This window comes from Dipodomys ordii, unplaced genomic scaffold (assembly GCF_000151885.1).
Source record: "Dipodomys ordii isolate 6190 unplaced genomic scaffold, Dord_2.0 Scaffold10, whole genome shotgun sequence".
Lineage (NCBI taxonomy): Eukaryota > Metazoa > Chordata > Mammalia > Rodentia > Heteromyidae > Dipodomys > Dipodomys ordii.
Genome location: NW_012267226.1, coordinates 23,915,924 through 23,940,017, shown reverse-complemented (window position 1 = coordinate 23,940,017; position 24,094 = coordinate 23,915,924). Strand labels below are relative to the sequence as shown.

Sequence of the window (24,094 nt, the reverse complement as noted above, 5' to 3'; positions counted from 1 at the left end):
AAAAAAAAAAAAAAAAAAGCTATGGGACAACCCTGAGTTCAAGCTCCAGTGCCATCAGCAAATACATACCAAAAAAGTACCTTTTGGGGGGAAGGGGAAAGGGTGGGACTTGAACTCCGGGCTTGGGTGCTGTCCCTGAGATTTTTCTGAATTTTTTTAATTGTATTAAGTTTTAAACATATTTTACTTGGACAACAATGTGGATCATACTATAAATCCTAACAAATATAATAAAATTTGACTTTTTTTCTTTGGGTCCAGTCGTGGGGCCTGAACTCTGGGCCTGGGCACTGTCCCTCAGCTCTTCAGTTCAAGGCTAGCGCTCTACCACTTGAGCCACAGAGCCACTTCCGGCTTTTTTCATTTTACTTATGGTGCTGAGGAATCGAACCCAGGGCCTCAGGCATGCAAGGCAAGTGCTCTACCACTGAGCCATCTTCCTAGCCCCTAAAATTTGACTCTTTTATAAAACATTTATATTTTGCCAATTTAAAGTTGCCTTCCTAATTTATATTATGTGAGATTTTACTAAAGCTATTTTGCAAATTGATTTTTTATCATGATAAAGTATTTGACATGTTCTTTTTCAATTTTTATTTTAGGCTTTTTTCAAAGACCCAAATGTTATTCCAAATCTGCAGTTACTTTCAGATTCTTCTGGACAGTGGATTACACTAGGTAAATGAAATTTTTAACTTTTCAAGTGACTATTTAGCTATTATGACAAAATTTTCCTCAGGAATTCTTATTAAATACAAATTGTAAAGAGGGACTTTTCTGGACTGGGAATGTGGCTCAGTGGTAGAGTGCTTTTCTAGCATGCATGAAGCCCTGGGTTCAGTTCCTCAGTACCACGTGTACAGAAAAAGCCAGAAGTGGCGCTGTGGCTCAGTGGTAGAGTGCTACCCTTAAGCAAAAGAAGCTCAGGGACAGTGCCCAAGGCCCTGAGTTCAGGCTCCAGGACTGGCAAAAAAAAAAAACAAAAACAAAAAAGAATGACTCATCTGTTTGATAAGAAGAGGAGCAAGTTTAACCAGCTGCGGCAGGTTTGCCTGCATCGCTATCCTGGGAGTCAACTGCTACAGTCCTGGCTTAGCACAGAGAACCAGTTTTTTCCTTTTTCTTTATTTTGGAAAGTTTTGTGCATCTTCCATTTCCTCTCTTAGCTGCAGGGAGCACTGAAAATGTAAGAGAAAACTTGTACTCAAAGAACTACTTGGTACATTCAAATATACAAGGGTGTGTATTGGATAATGTACAAGTCTAATGTACATAGAAGCATGTGGACCACAAAGATTCTCCTAATATGGGGATGTTTAGACAAATGGGGTGTTGGTTTCTGACTGAGGAGTGGGCTACCATGGAACATTATTTTTAATAATGCTATATTAAATCATAGAAGAGTGTCTTACAGACTCTGGAGAACATTATATAGTTAACCCTTTCATAATACACCGAAACACAACTAGAACTTTTATTCCCAACATTTAAACATTTAACCAAGAGGAGAGCACTGTTTTTTTAAAAAAATTTTGCCTGAGGCCAGGCTCAGTCCCAGGTCCTCCAGCCTCTGCCTTCTTCAGAGCTGGGGTTATGGGCATGTGCCACACCCACCTTGTTCTTTGAGATAGCATCTTGAGAACTGTGGGATGGAGGCTATCCTCAAACCAGGATTCTGTCTCTGCCTCCTGAGTAGCTGGAATTACAGGCATGAGTCATCATGTTTGGCCAAACACTCGTAAGACTGGAGTCTCAATACTATAAAAACATCATTCCATTTAGAAAGAGAATACTAAGGAAATAGCAATTGCTTTTTTTTGTTGGTCGTGAGGCCTGAACTCTGGGCCTGGGCACTGTCCCTCAGCTCTTCAGCTCAAGGCTAGCGCCCTACCATTTGAACCACAGCACCACTTTGGGCTTTTTCTGCTTGTCTTGTGCTGAGGAATAGAACCCAGGGCCTCATGCATGCAAGGCAAGCACTCTACCACTGAGCCACCTTCCCAGCCCGAGAAGTTAGTTTTGTAACTTGACAATTTACCCAAAGCATTCCCTTACCATTAGAAAAAAAGCTAACAAAAGCAGTTGCTGGGGCTGGGAAGGTGGCTCAGTGGTTGAGTGCTTGCCTTGCATGCATGAGGCCCTGGGTTCGATTCCCCAGCACCACATAAGCAAAAAGAAAAAAGCCGAAAGTGGCGCTGTGGCTCAAGTGGTAGAGCACTAGCCTTGAGCTGAAGAGCTGAGGGACAACGCCCAAGCCCAGAGTTCAGACCCCACAACCAGACCCAAAACAAAAACAAAACTTCTCTTTAAGTAAGAACAAGATTACAAGCAGTTCATGATGTTAGACTTAACAGACCATATTTTATTGCTTTTGGTTAAATACTACTGCAAAATTTATAGAGCAAAAATCTGGTACAGCATGATCACTTACAGAATTAAACTGAGTGTCTGAGCACAGAATATTTTCCAATGCAAAACTTCCAAAGCAGAATAATCAGAGCCATATATCACTGAATTTAGAAAGCATGTTTATGTTAACTGGAGGCAATGCATTTGAAATGTGATCAACTTCCCTCTATAATGGCACATACTTTATTAAATAGCACTGAACTTTGTCTGATTTTTGAATAAGTCATTGTCTCCCCCCCAAAAAAAAAACTTCTAAAATTCCCATGTGCCTGACAGGATCAGTTAAAAGTGCTCTGAAAAGCCGGGCGCTGGTGGCTCACGCCTGTAATCTTAGCTACTCAGGAGGCTGAGATCTGAGGATCGCGGTTCAAAGCCAGCCTGGGCAGGAAAGACCGTGAGACTCCTATCTCCAATAAACCACCAGAAAACCAGAAGTGGTGCTGTAGCGCAAGTGGTAGAGCGCTTGCCTTGAGCTGAAGTGCTGAGGGACAGCGCCCAGGCCCAGAGTTCAAGCCCCACAACCGACAAAAAGAAAAAAAAAGTGCTCTGAAAAGTAGGTCAGAACAGCAATGAGTCTCAGAAGTAAGAGCTCCAGTGGGGGGCTGGAAGGTGGCTCAGTGGTAGAGTGCTTGCCTTGCATGCATGAAGTCCTGGGTTCCATTCCTCAGCACCATATACACAGAAAAAGCCAAAAGTGGTGCTCTGGCTCAAGTGGCAGAGCACTAGCCTTGAGCACAGAGAGGCTCAAGGACAGTGCCCAGGCCCTGAGTTCAAGCTCCAGGACTGGCAAAAAAAAAAAAGAAGTTCCAGTAGATTGCCAGCACTCTTCCAGTAGCTTGCTTACATCTCCTCTTTTTCCTGTTCTTCTAAGCCGTCCTGCTACTCTCCGAGTGGGGCATGGTAGCTAAGGAGGTGGACATGAGAAAATCTCAAGTTGGGTTGGGCTACATTGTGAGGCCTCATTTCAATAAAGCAAAAAAGAAAAGGAAGCAAGCATGTTGTCTCTCCTGCTGTGGCTAGGGACCAGTTTTCTAAAGTGGTCAGACTGTACAGCTCTATTCATATGTCTTTCAACTGAGCTCAGAACGATGCTGCTATGGACTTTTCACTTTATCTGATCCCCAAGAGTATTCGCCTCTGAAACAAGAAGAGCTTCTCTTAGCAACATAGCTCTTGAAGTTACTGAGGCATACACAGTCCCTGCCTTCGGGCGTCCTTGTCTCTATCTTAGCCCAGTTAAGGATCAAACAACAGGTTCCAGCATGACCTTAGCTGGACAGTCAAACTAAGTGGTGCCAACAATGGCCGTCATATGGGCTTTTGTTTGATTTGTTGATACTAGCTTCAAACCTGCCACCCCCCTGCCTCAGCCTCCTAGTGCTACAGGTAGATGCATGCCAGCTTGCCAGTATCGCTTACTTGTAACACAGCTGCTTTGCAGATGGAAGGTACAGCAGATTTACACAGGAGAGGCAATAGAGAGGTTCCACACCTTGTTCTACTCTGAACAGAATACCATCTCTTCGTACCTGTGTGAGTGAGTGAGAGTGTGTGTGTGTGTGTGTGTGTGGATGTGTAAAAGAGAGGGAGTAGGGCTGGGAATGCGGCTTAGTTGGTAGAGAGCTTGCCTAGCATTCATGAAGCCCTGCCTTCCACTCCTCAGTACCACATCAACAGAAGAAGCCAGAAGTGGTGCTCTGGCTCAAGTGGTAGAGTGCTTGGCTTGAGCAAAAGCATCTCAGGGACAGCGCCCAGGCCCTGAGTTCAAGCCCCAGGGCTGGAAAAAAAAGAAAAGTAGATAAAATGCCATTAATATTCCAAATTTCTATAATTCTGAACTTATAAAACTTGACTAGGGCCTGGTTTGAAATTTACCTTGACTTGGAAAGTTTTTGTTTTTGTTTTTTGCCAGTCCTGGGGCTTGAACTCAGGGCCTGGGCACTGTCCCTAAGCTTCTTTTGCTCAAGACCAGCACTCTACCATTTGAGCAACAGAGCCACTTCTGGTGTTTTTTGCTTATGTGGTACTGAGGAATCAAAACCAGGGCTTCATGCATGCTAGGCAAGCACTATACCACCAAGCCACATTCCCAACCTGAAATCCTTTTTTGTAATAAACACTGTATACGAGATTACAGAGGTGTTGTTGTTTTTCTATTATTGTTTTGATTTTTAGTGAAAATCATATATTTTTAAGAAGATACCCTCCAAAACTTAGTAATCTCCTATATTTTTTGCAATATGAATTCTAAAACATTAAGCATAAAACAAATCATAAAGAGGTCTTATTTGCAATTCTGATAAATGCATTAAACCCAGTAAGAATCCCTTATTACACATAAAACATGTATTTCACTTTCAGATATTCCCTAATTTATAATTGTCTAGTCCAGAAATGGTAAGGTTTAATTATAAATGTTTCATGATTAGTGAAGTGTGAATAGGCCACAAAATAGGAATTTAATAAAAATCAGTGTCTTTCGTTACAGCTATACATTGTGTCACAGTGGAATATGGTTTAAGAAATGTTTCATTAGGTGGTGTTGCCACTGTGCAAACATCTTAGTGTTTACTTGAGCCCAAACATGAGACATAGATACTATAGCCTAGCACAACAAGTTTTACAGGAATCTTGCTTCTAAGTAAAAGCATTCATGCTAAAATAACTATAGAAAGTACAGTAGACATATGAACCAGGGCATAGTCATTTATGCTCAGTACTGTGTACTGTATATAACTGTATGAACTATACTTGTTTATGGCTAGCAGTGCATGGGTTGTTTACACCGACATCACAAACAGGAGAAAAGTATGAGCTATGATGATATCATAGCTCCATCACTTAGGCAATAGGAATTTTTCCGCTCTATTATCATCTTTGGGACTGCCATGGTACACACAGCCATCAGTGACTAAAACACACAGCACATAACTACCAAAATAGGCATTGGGCCATATTCAGTTGCTTCTTGGGAATTCAGCACAGTGATTTATTCAGAACTAATTGAGAATGTTGACTTTATCTCCATTTTTTACAAAATATTTAGGAACTGAAGTGAAAAAAATTGAAGCTACAAATGTTCCCTGCACCCAGCTTTCAATGTCATTCTTTAATCGGTTATATGAAGAAGATATTGTACGAGACAGTGGACATATTGTGAAATGTTTAGATTCTTTTTGTGATCCATTTATGGTTTCTGATGAATTGCGAAAAGTAAGTACAGAGTGTTAAAGTCTTACAGTGAAATTTTTAAGTACAGAGTGTTAAAGTCTTACAGTGAAATTTTATTTATTATTGTCAAAACTTTTGTCTGCCTAAAACCCATGAAATACTTTTTTATTTTTTATTTTTTTCATTTGTGGGGCTTGAACTCAGGGCCTGGCGGCTGTCCCTGAACTCTTTTGTTCAAGCTATAGTGCCACTTCTGGCTTTCTAGTGGTTACTTGGAGATGAGTCTCATGGGCTTTCTTAACTACATTAAACTGTGTTTTGGTGAAGAGTATGACTTCAAGGCTATGCATGAAGATTGGATCCATTCTTTTTTTTTTTTTTGGTCCAGTCGTGGGGCCTGAACTCTGGGCCTGGGCACTGTCCCTCAGCTCTTCAGCTCAAGGCTAGAGCTCTACTACTTGAGCCACAGCGCCACTTCCAGCTTTTTTCTTTTTGCTTATATGGTGCTGAGGAATCGAACTCAGGGCCTCAGGCTTGTAAGGCAAGCGCTCTGCCACTGAGCCACCTTCCCAGCCCTGGATCCATTCTTGTATGGAGCATTAGTACACAGCCATAAAACAGGGGGAAATATGTGTATATCATATTACTCTGCAGTTGCTTAAGGATTTGTTCTTAAAAGACATTCAAGCTGGGTGCTGGGGACCCATGTCTGTAATATTAGCTAGTCAGGAGGCTGAGATCTGATGATCTCGGTTTTTTTTTTTTTTTGGGTCCGGTCGTGGGGCCTGAACTCTGCGCCTGGGCGCTGTCCCTCAGCTCTTCAGCTCAAGGCTAACGCTCTACCACTTGAGCCACAGCGCCACTTCCGGCTGTTTGCTTATGTGGTGCTGAGGAATGGAACCCAGGGCCTCATACATGCAAGGCAAATGCTCTACCACTGAGCCACCTTCCCAGCTCCTGATGATCTCGGTTTAAAGCCAGCCTTGGCAGCCAAGACTGTGAGACTCTTATTTCCAGTTAACTACCAGTAAACCAGAAGTGGCACTGTGGCTCACAGTGGTAGAGTGCTAGCCTTGAGCAAAAGAGCTCAGGGACAGTGCCCAGACCCTGAATTCAAACCCCATGACCAAAAATAAAATAAAATAAAAAATCCAAGATTGGAGTAGAATGTGCTTAGTTAATAAGCACTTGTCTCACTTGAGCAAGGCTCAGGGTTTGATTCCCAGTGTTTCTTTGTTTTATAAATAAAATATAAATTTATTTTTAAATATATAAGTTGAAAATTTAAACTTAAAAATTAGAACATTGGGGGGCTGGGAAGGTAGCTCAGCTCTAAACATACACACCATGTCATACTTAGTCCCTAAGATCTTAGACTGCAAACATGGAGAATAAGATAAAATGTTTGATGGGGCTGGGAAGGTGGCCCAGTGGTAGAGCACTTGCCTTGCATGCATGAGGCCCTGGGTTCGATTCCTCTGCACCACATAAGCAGAAAAAGCTAGAAGTGGTGCTGTGGCTCAAGTGGTAGAGCACTAGTCTTGAGCTGAACAGCTCAGGGACAGCGCCCAGGCCCCATAACCACCACCACCAACAACAACAAAATTAGAACCTTGGGTAATATTACATTAAGAAGAATTTTGTCATCCTAGGTATTGCTAATGGAAGACTCAGAAAAATATGAAGTATTCAGCCAGCCGGATAGAGATGAGTTCTTATTTTGTCTTTTTAAACATCTTTGCCTTGGTGGATCCCTTTGTCAGTATGAAGATACACTCAAGCCATACCTGGAAACAGCAAAGCTTCTCTATAAGGATCTGGTGAGGTAATGTTGCTATATAACAATATGCAAGTCTTTGGCTAATAGAGCCAATTCTTTGTTCAGCCGTGTAGAGTTTCCCAGCATCTCTTTGTGGTCTTAAATGCCACAACCACAATGTGTAAAAGCACAATGATTTCGATTTCCTCTTGTAACCTCCTATACCACAACTATAGTGTGTAAAAGTGTAACTACCACAATCTCCTCTTGTAACCTCCTACACCATGACCACAGTGTGTAAAAGTACAACTATCACAATCTCCTCTTGTAAACTCCTACACCATGACCACAGTGTGTAAAAGTACAACTACCACAGTCTCCTCTTGTAGCTTCCTACACCATGACCACAGTGTGTAAAAGTACAACCACGATCTCTTCTTGTAACCTCCTACACCACAACCTCAGTGTGTAAAAGCACAACTCCCATGATCTCTTGCAGCCTCCTATACCACAGTTTGTAAAACACAACCGCCAGGACCCTCTCTTGTACTCTTCTACAACACAGTATGTAAAAATGCAAGTACCATGCATCAGCTATTGTAGCTCAATGCTCCTCTTCTAGGCTAGAGATTTCTACATTTCCATAACTCTCTTTTAGTTCTCATTCCTCTCATTTCTCATCCATCTCTTGTTTCCTAATTCAGACTTATCACCCATGCTTCTGTTTTGAGCAACTGCTGTCTTCTGGACCTTCCTTTCTACCTGCTTTCTTCTCAGTCTCACAAGAGGGGTGGAGGAGAGCCTCAGGATGTTGGAGTTTGCTTAGCTAATTGTAAAAAATTATTAGCTTTGTTCCAAAGAAGTGTAAGAATTTCCCTCTGGTGTAATAGTGAGTTTTTCAGTTAATCCAAGCCAGGCATTGGTAGCCCCTACTGGTAATCCTAGCTACTCAGGAAGCTGAGATCTGAGGATTGCAGTTCCAAGTCAGCCTAGGTAGGACAGTTCTTAAGACTCTTATCTCCAATTAACTACCAAAAAGAAGTAGAGATGTGTCTCAAGTGGTGGAATGCTAGCTTTGAGCAAAAAAAAATCAAGAAGCCAGGCGCCGGTGTCTCATGCCTGTAATCCTAGCTACTCAGGAGGCTGAGATCTGAGGATCTCGGTTCAAAGCCAGCCAGGGCAGGAAAGTCCGTGAGACTCTTATCTCCCATAAACCACTAGAAAATTGGAAGTGGTGCTGTGGCTTAAGCGGTAGAGCTCTCGCCTTGAGCTGAAGAGCACAGGGACAGCGCCCAAGCCAGAGTTCAAGCCCCACTACCGACCAAAAAAAAAGCCAAGAGACAGCACCCAAGCCCTGAGTCCAAGCTCCACTAAATAAATAAATAAGTAAATAAATAAATAAGCCTAGTGTCTTCCTTTCTTCTTTGTCCCTCCCCTTTCCTTTTGAATGAAATTTCTTTTTTTGAACATTTTATTTTTTGGTTTCTCACTATGAGTTTTTCTTTATTGTTACTGTAAAGGTGATACACAGAGGAGTTACAGGTGCATAAGTCAGGCAATGAGTACATCTCTTTTTGGACAATGCCCCCTTCCCTCACTATCTCTCAGTTGTTCCCTCCTGGCCCCACCCACAAGTTGTATAGTTCTTTTGTTGGACATGGTGCTTGAACTCTGGGCTTGGGTGCTGTCCCTGTGCTCTTCATCAGTTCAAGATGAGCGCTTTACCACTTGAGCCCAATGCCACTTCCAGTTTTTTAGTGGCTTTTATTGTAGATAAGAGTCTAACGGATTTTCCTGCCCAGGCTGGCTTTGAACCGTGATCCTCAGATCTCAGCCTCCTGAGTAGCTAGGATTACAGCCCTGAGCCACCTGTGCCCAGCTATAGTTCATTTTTAACACAATGTACATTGAGGACTGCTCCTGCATTTGTTCACCTTTTGTCCCTCCATTTCTGCGTCCACCCAAAGACAGATAAACAAAATGAAAAGAAAGCAACAAAAATTCCTTATTTACATTTCCTGGAGTTTATTTCCATATATACTGTTGAAGTATATAAGCATTGCACCTTTGTGTTTCTCCCCTAAGAGTATCCTCCATTGGTCTCACTGTGTGTGCAAATGCTTAAGAGTGCTGTATTATTTATCATGCCCCAGTGTATTTTAGATCTAGCTTCTACTTATGGCAAATTTCTTATTTATACTTTTTTTTTTTGTCAGTCATGGGCTTAAACTCCAGGCCTGGGTGCTGTCTCAGAGCTCTTCAGCTCAAGGCAAGAACTCTACCACTTGAGCCACAGCACCACTTCAAGTTTTCTGGTGCTTAATTGGAGATAAGAGACTCATGGACTTTCCTATCAGGGCTGGCTTCAACCGAGATCCTCAGTTCTCAGCCTCCTGAGTAGATAGGATTAGGCCTGAGCCACTGGCACCCGGCTTATTTATACTTTTAACTAAAGTAAATATATTTTCAATTAAGAAAACATTGGGGGGGGGCTGGGAAGGTGGCTCAGTGGTAGAGCACTTGCCTTGCATGCATGAGGCCCTGGGTTTGGTTTCTCAGCACCACATAAGCAGAAAAAGCCGGAAGTTGGCACTGTGGCTCAAGTGGTAGAGCACTGGCCTTGAGCTGAAGAGCTGAGGGACAGCACCCAGGCCCAGAGTTCAGGCCCCAGGAATGACAAAAAAGAAAAAAAAGAAAAAGAAAACATTGGTGGGGGAGGGAAGTGGGACAACAAGGGAAGGTGACAGTGATAGACAACTAATGCACTCATTGCTTGCTCACGCAACTGCCACCCTCTGTACAGCATCTTTACAATAAAAGAAATGGTCAAGAAAAAAGAAACATTGGATCATCTTTATAGGTAAGGAAGACAGAACCTCAGAAAGCAAAAGTTCCAGAATTCAATTATATAATTTCACACCACTTGGAAAGCAAATTTAGCTTCTCAGATTCTTACTTATTTCACTTATACACAATACCTTAATTTTATATCCATTCCTTACATGCATAAAAATTGCATGACAACTATTTTACTTATTTAGTTTCTGGTGTGGTTTTCAAAACAACTGTATGCTTACAATCTCTGATTTTTGTTTTTGTTTTTGTCATCAGTAGTGGGGCTTGAACTCAGGGCCTGGGTGCTGTCACTGAGCTTTTTTTCCTCAACTTTAACACTCTGCCACTTTGAGCCACAGCTCTACTTCCTATAATCGCTGCTTTTAATGAAAAAGAATTGCTGTGTTGGTGTGTAAAGATTGTTGAAGAGCTAGGCTTACGTCTCTCCTAATCATTGGAAACTCATGTAGAACTCGCTAGGCAGCTCTGGCATTCTTAAGGATTCTCCTCAGTGTGGCTCTCCACGTAGGCACACTTGTGTCCCACTGCCACAGTCAGTGCACCACATCTTCACGTGGAACTGCTTACTGCCATGCACTGTGGAGAAGAGATTCTAGTTCACACTTCAAAACAAATGGCTTCAGAGCACAAACTGCCGAAGCTGCAGCTTTCCTCAACCTTCCTATCCATAGATTATTATCTACAGTTTCTTCTACTTTTTGAGGGGGCGGGGGGCAGCTCTATGAAAACGAATGGCCATAATGAGCACTTTTTTTGGGGGGGTGGGTCCGGTTGTGGGGCCTGAACTCGGCCTGGGCACTGTCCCTCAGCTCTTCAGCTCAAGGCTAGCGCTTTACCACTTGAGCTACAGCGCCACTTCCGACTTTTTTTTTTCTTTTTGCTTATGTGGTGCTAGGGAATCGGACCCAGGGCCTCATGCATGCAAGGCAAGCACTCTACCACTGAGCCACCTTCCCAGCCCCATAATGAGCACTTATAAAATGAGCAGCCAGGCCAGGCACTGGTGGCTCATGCCTGTAATCTTAGCTATTCAGGAGGCTGAGATCTGAGGATCATGGTTCAAAGTCAGCCTGGGCAGAAAAGTCCGTGGGACTCTTATCTCCAATAAACCACTAAAAAACTGGAAGTGGTGCTATAGCTCAAGTGGTAGAGCACTTGCCTTGAGCTGAAGAGCTCAGAGACAGCACCCAGGCGGAGAGTTCAAGCCCCATGACCGACAAAAATAATAATAATAAAATGAGCAGCCAGAATTGGTGAGTATAGATGGAACTTGATGCATCCTGGGCAGCTTCTCAGAATCCAGAGCCACATGTCCAATCATGTCATCTACACCAGCCAGTTTCGCCAAGGAGGATATTTTTCAGGTTTCTTTAGCTGATTATAAGTGTTTCCACATACACTAGGAAACAATTTAGCTTTCAGACTATTGTACCGTAGCTATTATGTAACAGCTAACCTCCCATGGCAGTCATCTATTCTAGCCACGTCTACTCCTGATGTCTGAAGCTGCTGAGGGCACACTGTGAATTATGGCTTAGGGACATCTTGTTCAAACAAAAGGGTAGAAGTCTTAAAATATTTTTTTTTTTGGTCCGGTTGTGGGGCCTGAACTCTGGGCCTGGGCGCTGTCCCTCAGCTCTTCAGCTCAAGGCTAGCACTCTACCACTTGAGCCACAGCGCCACTTCCGGCTTTTTTCTTTTTGCTTATGTGATGCTGAGGAATCGAACTGAGGGCCTCAGGCATGCAAGGCAAGCGCTCTACCACTGAGCCAAATTCCCAGCCCCTCTTAAAATATTTTCATCCTTATCTATTATTACAGATTATTCAAAATATACCTTAAATTTTTAGCAAATGCTTCCAATCAAGTAAGCAGTACTTCAGAAGCAGTTTAGTAAACTAAATGATCAATTCTTTTGTTACATTTCAAAAAGGCACATACAGAAGTTCATACTTACCAATCATGCCTGTGTCTCTTCTACTTGACACATTAAACATGTGTACTTGCTAAAGTTTTTGAAGAATCCTCCAGGACACATATCCATCCCAGATGTAGAATTTTATTATCTGATTGAAGAAGCTTAGCTTATGGCCTTCAGATGCTAGGTAAGCATTAGGGTTCTTGATTTTCTGAATGCCTAGTATATATAGTCTGTATACCCTAAAATTAATATAGTACTAATTTTCATATGACAAATGATATTAACAAAACAATTAGAACATTAATATAGTTACACTATATTTTAAGGCTGGATATTGAAACCCAGGGCCTCATGTATGATAGGCAAGGGCTCTATCATAAAGCTAGACCCTAGCTCCTAATTACACTTTTAAAGAGTATCATATAGTATCCAGTTTTGAGGTACACACCTTTAATCCCAGCACTTGGAAGGGAGGCTGAAGCAGAAAGATTCAGAGTTCAAACCCAGCCTAGAAAGTATAGTGAGCTTTATCATAAAGAAATGAAAGGGGGCTGAGAAGTTGGCTCAGTGGTAGAGTGCTTGCCTCACATGCATGAAGCTCTGGGTTCGATTCCTCAATACCCCATACACAGAAAAGCCCGGAAGTGGCACTGTGGCTAAAGTGGTAGAGTGCTAGCCTTGGGCAAAAGAAGCTCCAGGACAGTGCCCAGGCCCTGAGTTCAAGCCCCAGGACTGGCAAAAAAAAAAAAAAGAAAGAAATGAAGGGAAAGCCAAATGCCAGTAGCTCATGCCTGTAATCCTAGCTGCTCAAGAGGCTGAGATCTGAGGATTTCAGTTCTAAGACAGCCCAGGCAGGAAACTCCATGAGACTCTTATTTCAATAAACTACCCAAAATGGTAGAGGGCTTTCATCTTGAAGTAGAAAAGCTGAGGGACAGGACTCAGGCACAGAGTTCAAGCCCCAGGACTGGCAGAAAGAGGAGGAAGGTAAGAAAGGTAGGAAGGAAGGAAGGAGAGAAAAAAATGGATACCCCAGGCACCAGTGGCTCATGCCTGTAATCCTAGCTACTCAGGAGGCTGAGATCTGAGGATCACAGTTTGAAGCCAGCCTGGGCAGGAAAGTCACTGAGATTCCTTTTAACCACCAAAAGAAGCTGGACGCAAAGCTGTGATGTAGCTGATAGAGTTCTAGACTTGAGCATAAAGGCATTAGGGACAATGCCCAGGCTCTGAGTTCAAGGCTCAGGACTGGGGGGGGAAAGAGGTCTGGGAATGTGGCTTAGTGGTAGAGTGCTTGCCTAGCATGTATAAAGCCCTGGGCTCGATTCCTCAGTACTATATAAACAGAAAAAGAAGGAAGTTGTACTGTGGCTCAAGTGGTAGAGTGCTAGCTAGAGCACAGAGAGGCTCAGGGACAGTGCCAGGACTGGCAAAAAAAAAAAAAAGGAAGAAGAAGAAATGAAGGGAGTACAAGAGGGAAAAAGAATAGGAAGATAAATTTTAGAAATATTTAGGTAATATTAGTATAGAATCATTGGTAATAGAATGGAAAGAGGATTCAGTTGTGTTGGAATACACTTTTATATATGATTGTGCATATACTGACCCATCAATTAACTAAACTTTATATCTTTTCTTTTTATATATTTTTATTGTAAAGATACTGTACAGTGGAGTTAGTTACATGAGCAAGATAATGAATAAGCTTTATATCTTATATATGCTTTTCTTGCCTTCTTAGTGTTCGAAAGCATCCACAAACCAAGAAAATACAAATTACCTCTTCTGTCTTTAAAGTTACAGCCTATGTAAGTATGGAGGGGAAATTTGCAACCAATGATTTTGCTTGTTGTTAATGGAGTCCTTACAGCTAGTGCTAGCAATTAGGGTGCTCTTCAGACCAGAAAAAAAGCTGATGATGTGTTAACATATATTGTTTAGAGGGGAGTTTGATCTTTTCCTCATGGCTTCTGTTGTTTTTATCTAGTAATATTCCCTCCTTATTTTAGAGCTGCATCCATGGCTCCCAGGGAGCAGAACATAGCTCCCTGGTCTGTTAAACCGTCATTTATAGAGCAATAAAATGCCATAAATGTCTTTGTATCACAGACTCTGAAGCCTGAATTTCAGTATCACATGGAAGATATTACAAATGAAATCGTTTCTAAGTATCTCCATTCATCCACTTAAATTGATTACTGTGTATCAACACTAGTGTGCTAACTTAGGGCACAATAGCTGAGAGAAAAATAGTCCCTGCCTCTTGCACAGAAAAGAAAGAATTTACATAATAAATATCATATTAGGCCAGGCACTGGTGGCTCTTGAGACTAGGAAAAAAGCTAGGAGGCTGAGATCTAAGGATTGCAGTTCGAAGGACAGCCTGGACAGAAATATCCATGAAACTCTTATCTTGAATTAGTCACACACATTTACACACGCACATACATACACACAAGCCAGAAGTGGAGCTGTGTCTCAATTGGTAGAACACTAGTCTTGAGCAAAATAAGCTCAGAGACAGGGCCCGGGCTCTTGAGTTTAAGCCCCAGGACTGGCAGAAAAACAATTTAAAAAAATTAATACTAGCATATTAAAGGCATTTTTTAGCAAATGATGGGGTTTCCCTTTGGACTGTAAATTCCTGAAGGATAAGAATTATGCCTTTATGTGTAGAACAAACCTATTCTTCACAGTAGACTGCTGTCAGTAAATATTTAAAATATTAGTTAACTACCCATTTTTAATCAGTGTTATTTTTGTGTTTTCCTGATGTTTTGACAGAAAACACATAATAGTAAAATGTTATAGCTTGCATGCAGTAATTTCCAAAATATACTAAAATACTAATATTAGTATACTAAATAATTTTTCAGGACTCGGCTGGTCTGTGCTACCCTTCCAGGAAGAATCATGAGCAGACATTTTCTTACTTTGTTGTGGACCCTGTCAAACGTCACGTTAATGTTCTGTACCACTGCTTTGGTGTTGGGGACATGTCTTGAATCCTTCAGATGACCTGTATCTACTGGTTTTTCATTTATTGCTTTTCTATTTCCATACTAATTTAGAGACAAATGTTTACCTTGTAGAAAGCTGCTTAGAGAAGGGAAATGCAAGCACAAAGAGTCCCTGTCTAAGTTTGTCTGGATTCCCTGCCACAGTGGATACAGAGCCATTGTGAAGTGGTGACAGCAGATTGTATTTGTTGTGTTAAGATTCAACTGAGTTCTCAATTTCCCATATATTTTGTCTTTGAAGCTAATTCTGCATTGAAGTGATAATAGAAAACTAAAATATCTACCACCAATTATTAATACGAATTGTTAGCTTTTTGAACTTGATTTTCATTTAATTATGTTTTTTACATTGCATTAAGGTTTACATCTCTGCAGTTAGGAAAAGCATCATTCCACTTAGAACCCAATAGTGTTTGGAAACTAACTGTAAACTCTTTCATCCCCTGTAATTAGAACAGCAGGTACCCCATCTGACACAAGAACTATGTGAGCAGGGAAGTTGCCTGATGATACTAAATTGGCAGAACTGCAAAGATCAGGTCGTCTTGGGATAGTGTCCTGTTACAGTCACAGAATGGACATAGAACTGTTTGGGTCTTTGTTGTTATTGTTGTTGTTGTTGTTTAATGCAGTCCAGGCTAGCCTTAAACTCTTGAACTTCCTGCCTCAGCCTCCTGTGTGCTGGAATTACAGGTATATCTCACTACACCTGGCTGACAGATTTTTTTTCCTGTGGGAAAGTGATCATATCCTGTAGGTGATGGAAAGCCTGCCAGCGGTATTGAGCTTTGAGGAGGGAGCAGTTTGAAACACGTTCCTGAGGTGCAGGGGTAAGGATGATAATCGTGGACTTGAGTCTGGGCCAAAGGGCTGGGATGAGCAGGCCTGCTCAGCCTCTGCCACCTCACACACACCTTGGCACATTGCTTATGAGTGAATAACTACCACTAATTGGTACAGGCTGAGTATGCCTTGTTGAAATGCTTGCGACTAGAAGTCCTCTAGTTTTAGTTCTGTGGATTTCTGTTCTGTGTGATACTTGCAGAAACTTTACTGTTGAGCATCTCTAATTAAAAAGTCTGAAGAGAAAAATTTGAAATTTTTCAGTACTGACAGAACACTAAAAAGTAACAGATTTCAGGCTGGGAAGGTGGCTCAGTGGTAGAGCGCTTGCCTTGCAAGCCTAAGGCCCTGGGTTCAATTCCTCAGCACCACATAAGCAAGAAGAAAAAAGGCAGAAGTGGCGCTGTGGCTCAAGTGGAAGAGCGCTAGCCTTGAGCTGAAGAGGTGAGGGACAGCGCCCAGGCCCAGAGTTCAGGCCCCACAACCGGACCGCCCCCCCCAAAAAAGTAGCAGATTTCATAGAATTCCAGATAGCACATTTGTGGGTTAAGGATATTAAAGTTGTGATATCCAAGATTATTTTATATATATTTTTTTTTTTGGTCCAGTCATGGGGCCCTGAACTCTGGGCCTGGGCGCTGTCCCTCAGCTCTTCAGCTCAAGGCTAGCGCTCTACCACTTGAGCCACAGCACCACTTCTGGCTTTTTTCTTTTTGCTTATGTGGTGCTGAGGAATTGAACCCAGGGCCTCATGCATGCAAGGCAAGCGCTCTACCACTGAGCCACCTTCCCAGCCCTCCAAGATTATTTTAACTGAAGGTTATTTCTTCACTTTTTTTTTATTTTGGGGGGGGGTGAAACGTGGAGAGAGACAGGGTCTTACTTAGTAGCCCAGGCTGGGCTCAAACTCAAGATCCTCCTGCCTCAGACTCCCTAGTGCCAGGATTATAGACGGTTGCCACCCTTTTTTCTTTTTGAATACTTTTCTGTTTTGATTGATACATAGTAATTGTGTGTGTACACATACCATGTGCTATTTCAATACCTAATTTTAAATTACATAAAGACACAATAAGAATTTAAAAATACTTTGTTTTTTGCTTCCAGTCACATAGTCTTCTAGGGCTAGAGGGCCCTTTGATCATTCATTCATTCATTCATTCATTCATTCAAAGACTAAGTCTTGCTAGGTGACCCTGGCTAGCTACAAACTGTCCTTCTGTCTCCTGCTGAAACCACACCCAGCCCCCTGATTCCTTTTGAATGTTAAGTCTGTGCCAGACAGTCATCAGTTTACTCTGAGAAAACATACACTTCCTATAAATCTAGTTGGGATAATGATCATTGACAGTGATCATTGATAGGCACAGTAGCATGAGTTCAGAAGAGGGGTGATTTGTGAACAGAGCCAGAAAAGGTCACCTGATGAAGGTGAGCTTGCCTGGCTCACCTGGAAGCCACGAAAGAGCAGCTGAAAGAAATCTGAGAAGGCCTGGCGCATGGGGCCAGGTCTGGGACTGAAGCCCAGAGGTGGATGGAATTGATTCTGAGAGCCAACCTTGCTTTCCACCAACAACGGCAGGCAGGTCCAGAAGTGGTGCACCTTTCAGGAAAGATTACTTCATTGTTTTGGGGAAAACATTTGAATGATCCATCTTGATTATGTAAATTATCTAAGTGAGGGAGCCTATTGGGAAAAGCTTAAAGAGTTTGGGCTGGGCTACCAGATTGCCTGAATTCTTAATTCTGCCCTCACCTGTGTGACCTTGAGCCAATTACTCAACCTCTTGGTGCCTTAGTTTTCTTTGACTGAAAATGCAGAAACTAGTCAGATTCCTTCATAGAACTTTTTGGTGTCCTGGGGGCTGGGAAGTTGGCTCAGTGGCAGAGTGCTTGCCTTGTAGGCTTGAGGCCCTGGGTTTGATTCCTTAGTACCACATAAGCAGAAAAAGCCAGAAGTGGCACTGTGGCTCAAGTGGTAGAGTGTTAGCCTTGAGCTGAAGAGCTGAGGGACAGCACCCAGGCCCAGAGTTCAGGCCCCACAACCACTAACAATAAAAAGAACATTTTTGTGTCCAAATTAGTGCATATATTGGGTTTATAATGGAGCCAGCCACATAGCTAAGTACCTATGGATTTTGGCTGTATTAATTCTGTAGCGAGGAAATATGAAACATGGGGAGGGGCGGCCATGGGGGTTGGCTGCACAATAATGAAAAAAGTAAATATGTGAGGTCTTCCTTGGGTTTGGTGGCTGTTCCTTGGTCAGATGGAGTGTAAGGGATAGGAAGTCAGTTACCCTCTCTCCCGGGCCCCAGGGGAGGTCAGCATCCCCAGCTCTGAGGCTGAGTATTTTTGCTGCATTTTTCTTTGTTGTGTTACTATCTTTGTTGGTGGTAGTAATCTGTTGCTAAACTAGTTCTTATCTGTCTCCTATATGCCTCTCCAGAGATCAGGACTTACGTATGTTTTGCCCACTCTTACTAGGCACCTTGCATTTTCTGGCAGACAGGGATGAGCTGGTCTTGGAGTGGGAGGGGAGGTGTAGAGCCGGAGGGGAGGGGGGCCGGCCCTGAGTCTGTTGTCCTGACTGGCTGCAGAGCGCGACACCCATAGTAAGTTCTCCTGGTCTCCCAGATCCTGTTAAGTTCAGTGAGTGCCTTGGCCTGCATGTGGGGGAAGGGGGACCAGAGACATGTCTGGGGCACCACTGCTCTGGGGAGGGGCAGGACAGCCCAGAGAACAGTTTGGGGGAGCAGCTCTGTCAGCTGAGAGTGCACTGGTGCTGGAGCTGGACAGCTGGCAGTCCCACAGCAGACACAAGTGTCCTGTGAATGGCTTTTTCCAACTCAAGAACATTCCTCAGAAATTCCAGAGGCTACTGAAGGAGAAAGGTCTCACAGGATTGTAGTTTTGACGTTGGAAAGAGAGACTTGGGCTAAAGGCTGGAAAATCTGAGCCATTTGGATCCCATAAGCCAAAATAAGTCACGAGGCAGGGTGTAAGCACCCTGTGGAGTAGTTGAAATAAGGAGTCTTGCTCAGGTGAGGCACAGAGGAAACAAATTAGTGGAGGTGTGCTTACTCTGAGGACTGGGGTGGAAGGCTACGAAATTTAGATCCGTTGGGCACCACGGATTTAATCTGGTTCACCCCTCTCTCTCCAGTTAATTAGCAGAAAGCAGGGCTGGAGGTAAGACTCAGGTGGTGGAGCACCAACTGAACAGGTAAGCTGAGAAAGAGCATAAGGCTTTTGAGTTCAAAGCCCCAGTGTGTTCACACAAAAAAATAAATCTTGTAAGTAAGCGATGAATAGCAATCACTGCATATATGAACAAAGTCCGGAGAGCACGTACTCACTCTCCCAACTCCGCATCCTCTCCTGCCATTCTCTTCCTCTGACAGTTTCTCCAGCAGAGTTCCACCTTTTACACTTACGGCCTGTTGTTATTACTTCAAGTTATAGCTCAGTGGTAGAGGGCTCGCCTAGCAGGCAAGCCCTAGGTACAAGCCCCTGAGATTCAGAACTGGGGTGGAGGGACCTGAAAGCACTGTCAGATGCCACATTTGATTGGGGCACATCAAAGAGATGGACCCAGAGCCACAGCACATGACTGTAGTCATTGCCTTCAACTCTGTCTGTGATCAGTAATCAGTCCTACTTTCTAAATCTTCTTTATAAGGAGTGGGTAGCTTTTTAGGTAGGGTTATGAAGATTTGGATTCCCTTCCAGAACTCGAGATGCTCCTTCATTTGTGAGTGCTAGCTTCGAGCAAAAGAAGCTGAGAGACAGTGCCTAGACCCTGAGTTCAAGCCCCAGGGCTGCCAAAGAAAAAAGAAAGAAAGAAACATGCTAAGTTGATGCCCTGGGTTTGATTCCTTAGCACCACATAAGCAGAAAAAGCCAGAAGTGGCGCTATGGCTCAAGTGGGAGAGTGACTAGCCTTGAGCTGAAGAGTTGAGGGACAGCGCCCAGGCCCAGAGTTCAAGCCCCGCCACTGACAAAAAGAAAAGAAAATATGCTAAGTGATAGGTGTACTGATAAATCTAATGTACTGAATAGCATAGTCTAGCAATATAACACACTGTGGAATGCATGCTGTTCTGGGGACCAGGGGCTGGGGCTCCCTGCTGTGGCCTGAGCATCCCTCAGACTGCATACTGCTGTCCCTGTTAGAAAGGACCAAAGTTTAAATTTTTGAGGTTTTTTTTTTTTTGCCTAATTTATCTCCCTTTTGTACTAAGAAAGTCAGAAAAGCACCCTGTGTAGAGGTGACTGTCTGCACACTGGGCTCAGAGGGCAAGGCTTCTGACCATGCTATCCCTTTCTTGCTCATAATTGTTTCTTGCAGTCGGCAGGGAGGTCCCTTTTTTTTTTGTCGGTCGTGGGCCTGAACTCTGGGCCTGGGCACTGTCCCTCAGCTCTTCAGCTCAGGCTAGTGCTCTACCACTTGAGCCACAGCACCACTTCTGGCTTTTTCTGCTTATGTGGTGCTAGGAATCGAACTGAGGGCCTCAGGCATGCAAGGCAAGCGCTCTACCACTGAGCCACCTTCCCAGCCCAGAGGTCCCTTTTCAACAGGAGTCCACTTCCAGCTTAGTGACTAGCACCTACTGTAGGAAAATGCGCAACCGTCGTCCAAACTATGACAGGGACATTTTGTATTTGAGAATTCAGAGCATGAAGTGGAATGAAAGAATAAATGATCTCACTGATACACAAAGACACACAAAATACCTTCTACATGTACACATGAAACAGAGCTCCTAAGTTCAATAGTCAGTCATCCTCCCAGGCCAACCAGAAGTTTTTTTCAGCAAAATTTTCCTTAACAGTTTCACTTCCAGACAGTGATTACAAGTCAGCTGTGTCTGGGGGTCCCCTTAATCTACAGGAGGCTTTGATGAAAATACATTCAAGCTTAATTGTGTGTGTGGGGGGGTCATGGATGGGGCTTGAACTCAGGGCCTGGGAACTGTCCCTGAGCTTTTTTTTTGCTCAAGGCTAGCCCTCTACAACTTTGAGTTACAGTGCCACTTCTGGTTTTCTAGTGGTTAATTGGAGGTAAGAGTCTCATGGACTTTCCTGCTGGGGCTGGCTTTGAACTTCGATCCTCAGATCTCAGCCTTCTGAGTAGCTAGGATGACAGAGGTGAGCCACTGGTGACTGGCTAAGCTTACATTTTTCTTTTTTACTCCTCACTATGGCCTTGTGAAATAGTGTTATAATCATTAGCACTGAAGCTGGGTACATAATCACAGTCTGTCAGTGCTTTTATAAATGTTTTACCTTAATTTCATCTACTCAATGTATGTATCAGCAAATGAAGGGAAGACCCAGAAACAAGGGAATAAGCGAAAGTTCTGAGACTGTTGAAACTGTGTGTGTATAGAACATGAGATAGGAGAGGAAAAGGAGCAGTCTCCAGTTTCAACAGAAAGGAAGGCAGAGTGCCAGAAGTGGACAGAGAAACTCAGAGTGTGAAGGGATTGAGGGTAAGGGATTACAAGCCATCTCCAGCGTGATCACAGCCACACAGAACACGGAGCTCCTGGAGATCTAGCCACTAGGCACATTTCTCCCTTTCTCCTGTGCTCAGCAAAAGTGTGGCATCCAGTAAGTGATCGCTAAAGAGCACAGCTCTGATCGCATCTGCACAGGGGGGAAATGGCTTCTTCAGGGAACAAACAAATGATTCCGTTTGTCTGGAAAATAGCCTGGTCTGCTAGGGTGCCTGTTATTCCAACACTCCAGAGGCTAAAGCCGAGCCTGGGTTACATAGCCAGACCCTGTTAAAAAGAGCAAAGAAGGAAGGAAGGGAAGAAGGAAGGAGGGAGAGAGAAAAGAAGGCACATGTAGGTGAGTAGCAAGAGATAGGTTGAAAAGAGAAAGAAGCAAAGACCAAAATGGTTCATGGTTTGTGCTAGGGATTGGCTCTGAACAGTAGACTTATCTTGAATAGTAGACTCAGATCATTCTGATGTCTATTCAGAATAGAAGTCAGAGATATAGGTAAAACTAGAAGTGGGCCTGGCGCCGGAGCTTACGCCTATAATTCTAGCTACTCAGGTGGCTGAGATCTGAGGATCATGGTTCAAAGCCAGCCTGGGCAGGAAAGTCTGTGAGACTCTTAACTCCAATAAACCACTAGAAAACTGGAAGTGGTGCTGTGGCTCATGTAGTAAAGCGCTCACCTTGAGCTGAAGAGCGCAGGGACAGCGCCCAGGCCCAGAGTTCAAGCCCCACCACTGACAAAAAACTACAAAACGACAACTAGAAGTGGGAACATGCTCTTCCAGGGTGTGTGGAATGTGGTGGAAAGTGGAGTTGAAACCAGCATGGGGTTGGGTGGCAGCGTACCAGAAATCTGAGAGAAAATGCACACACTGGAATTGGTTGGCTGGATGTGATGGCAAAAGGTGATTAAGAGAGCTCATGTGTTCTGGCTGAACAAGTGCAAGACTGTGCTGCCACCACAGATGAGTCAGAAGGGTGTGCGGCCGGCTGGTGTTTGTGGGAGGGAGGCACAATTCAACGTCAGACGCGTTGAAGAGGTGGATGAAGAAAAGTGGAAGGATTGGGAAGGTGGCTCAGGGGTAGCGTGCTCGCCTAGCATGCTTGAAGCCCTGGGTTCGAGTCCTCAGTCCCACATACACAGAAAAAGCTGAAGTGGCGCTGTGGCTCAAGTGGTAGAGCGCTCGCCTTGAGCTGAAGAGCTGAGGGACAGCGCCCAGGCCCAGAGTTCAGGACCCGGGACTGGCAAGAGAGAAAAAGCTGAAGGAAGAACAGGAACCCAGTGGCTTTCCTGAAGCACACCTGTGGAGGGAAGGCACCCGGGCGTGTGCGTGGGGACGTGGCCCTGTGGGCTTCTAGAAGTGCATGCGGCCTTGGCATTGGGAGCGGAGGAGAGGAGGTCATGTCCGGCCGCTGAGGCCACGGCCCTCCTGCGACGTCCCTGGCTTGCCCCGAGCTCGGTGCGCAGGTCTCCGCGCGGCTGGGACGGGGCGGCCCCCGTGTGCCGGCGCGCCAGGCTGCCGAGGGGAGGCCGCCTGCCCCGCGTGCTCCGCGTGCAGACTCGGCGAACCACCGCTTTCCGCTCTGATGGCCACAATGCAGCACGAGCGATCCTCACCAGACCACGACAGAAGCGACTTCACCCGCTACGTCATCGGACGCCAGACGCGCTGCGGGGCAGCGTCTGAGGAGCTGCGCCCGAGGCCCCTCACGCGGCCGCCGGGCACCACGCCGGGCCTGCCTGAGGCCCTTCACACGTGCGGGCCGGGCCACAGCCCAACAGGCCTAACTGATGAATCCGCAGTGGAGGACTGAGCGTGGGTTGCGGCTTCCTCAGACAGCTGCGGAGGCTAAGCAGTCAGGGCTCGGCCAGGGCTGTGTCCTCGCTCCCGGGATGGCGCCTGGCCGGGAGGGCCGAGCCCCCCGTGGAGGGAAGGACGGACGGGACGGAGGGGCCAAGGCTCCAGCCTGTTCCGGTGGCGGACGGGTGGGGCGGAGGAGGAACACCGGCCGAAGGAAGGCAGCCCCAGTCCGGGGGACCCTGAGAACTCGGCCTGGGAGGGAAGGAGACCCCGGTGGGCGTCGGACGGCCTCGCGGCCCATTTGTCAAGCACCTTTGTCCCGACTTAATGGCGGGGGAACAACAGCCAGCCGAGCAGCCCCCGGCCTAACTGCAGTGCTGGCCGCGGGCGCAGCTCCCATGGCAGCCGGGGGGGCGCTCGCTCCCCTCCGCGGGAGGGTGGGGCCCGGTCCGAGGGGACGCACGCAGGGGGGCTGCGAGGCCGGGGCCTCCGTGAGTGGCTGGCCGCGGAGCGAGGAACGGAGCCAGGCAGGGCGGAGGGGCCGGGAGGGGTCCGGGGGCGCCGGGCGCCGGTCTTTGGCCTAATCCTACTGAGTCGGAAGGCAGATGGCTCCAGGAAGGCCGAGTGGCTTCAAAGCCAACAGAGGCCGGGGAAGGAGGGCCGCGAGTTCGAGGCCAGCCGAGGTGGGCGGGCTTCTGGGAAGCAAGCCCACAAAAGCTGGCGAGGGACGGGTGTGCGGCGCAGCCTCGGATCACACCCGGGGACGGCGCCGCGCAGCGAGCGCGCAGGGGCCGGGCCGG

The 24,094-nt window shown here is 45.1% G+C and overlaps 1 protein-coding gene across 1 annotated transcript in view; it reads left to right on the top strand.

The window, feature by feature from the left end:
* LOC105980712 (chromosome unknown open reading frame, human C11orf70) overlaps positions 1–15,305 on the top strand; it is a 17,984-nt gene extending 2,679 nt beyond the window's left edge. The window contains exons 3-7 of the mRNA XM_013009612.1: positions 603–678; positions 5,456–5,622; positions 7,233–7,405; positions 13,857–13,923; positions 14,992–15,305. Coding sequence (XP_012865066.1) covers positions 603–678; positions 5,456–5,622; positions 7,233–7,405; positions 13,857–13,923; positions 14,992–15,120 — 612 coding nt within the window. The 3' untranslated portion in view covers positions 15,121–15,305. The remainder of the gene's footprint in view (positions 1–602; positions 679–5,455; positions 5,623–7,232; positions 7,406–13,856; positions 13,924–14,991) is intronic.
* The last annotated feature ends 8,789 nt before the right edge of the window (positions 15,306–24,094 follow it).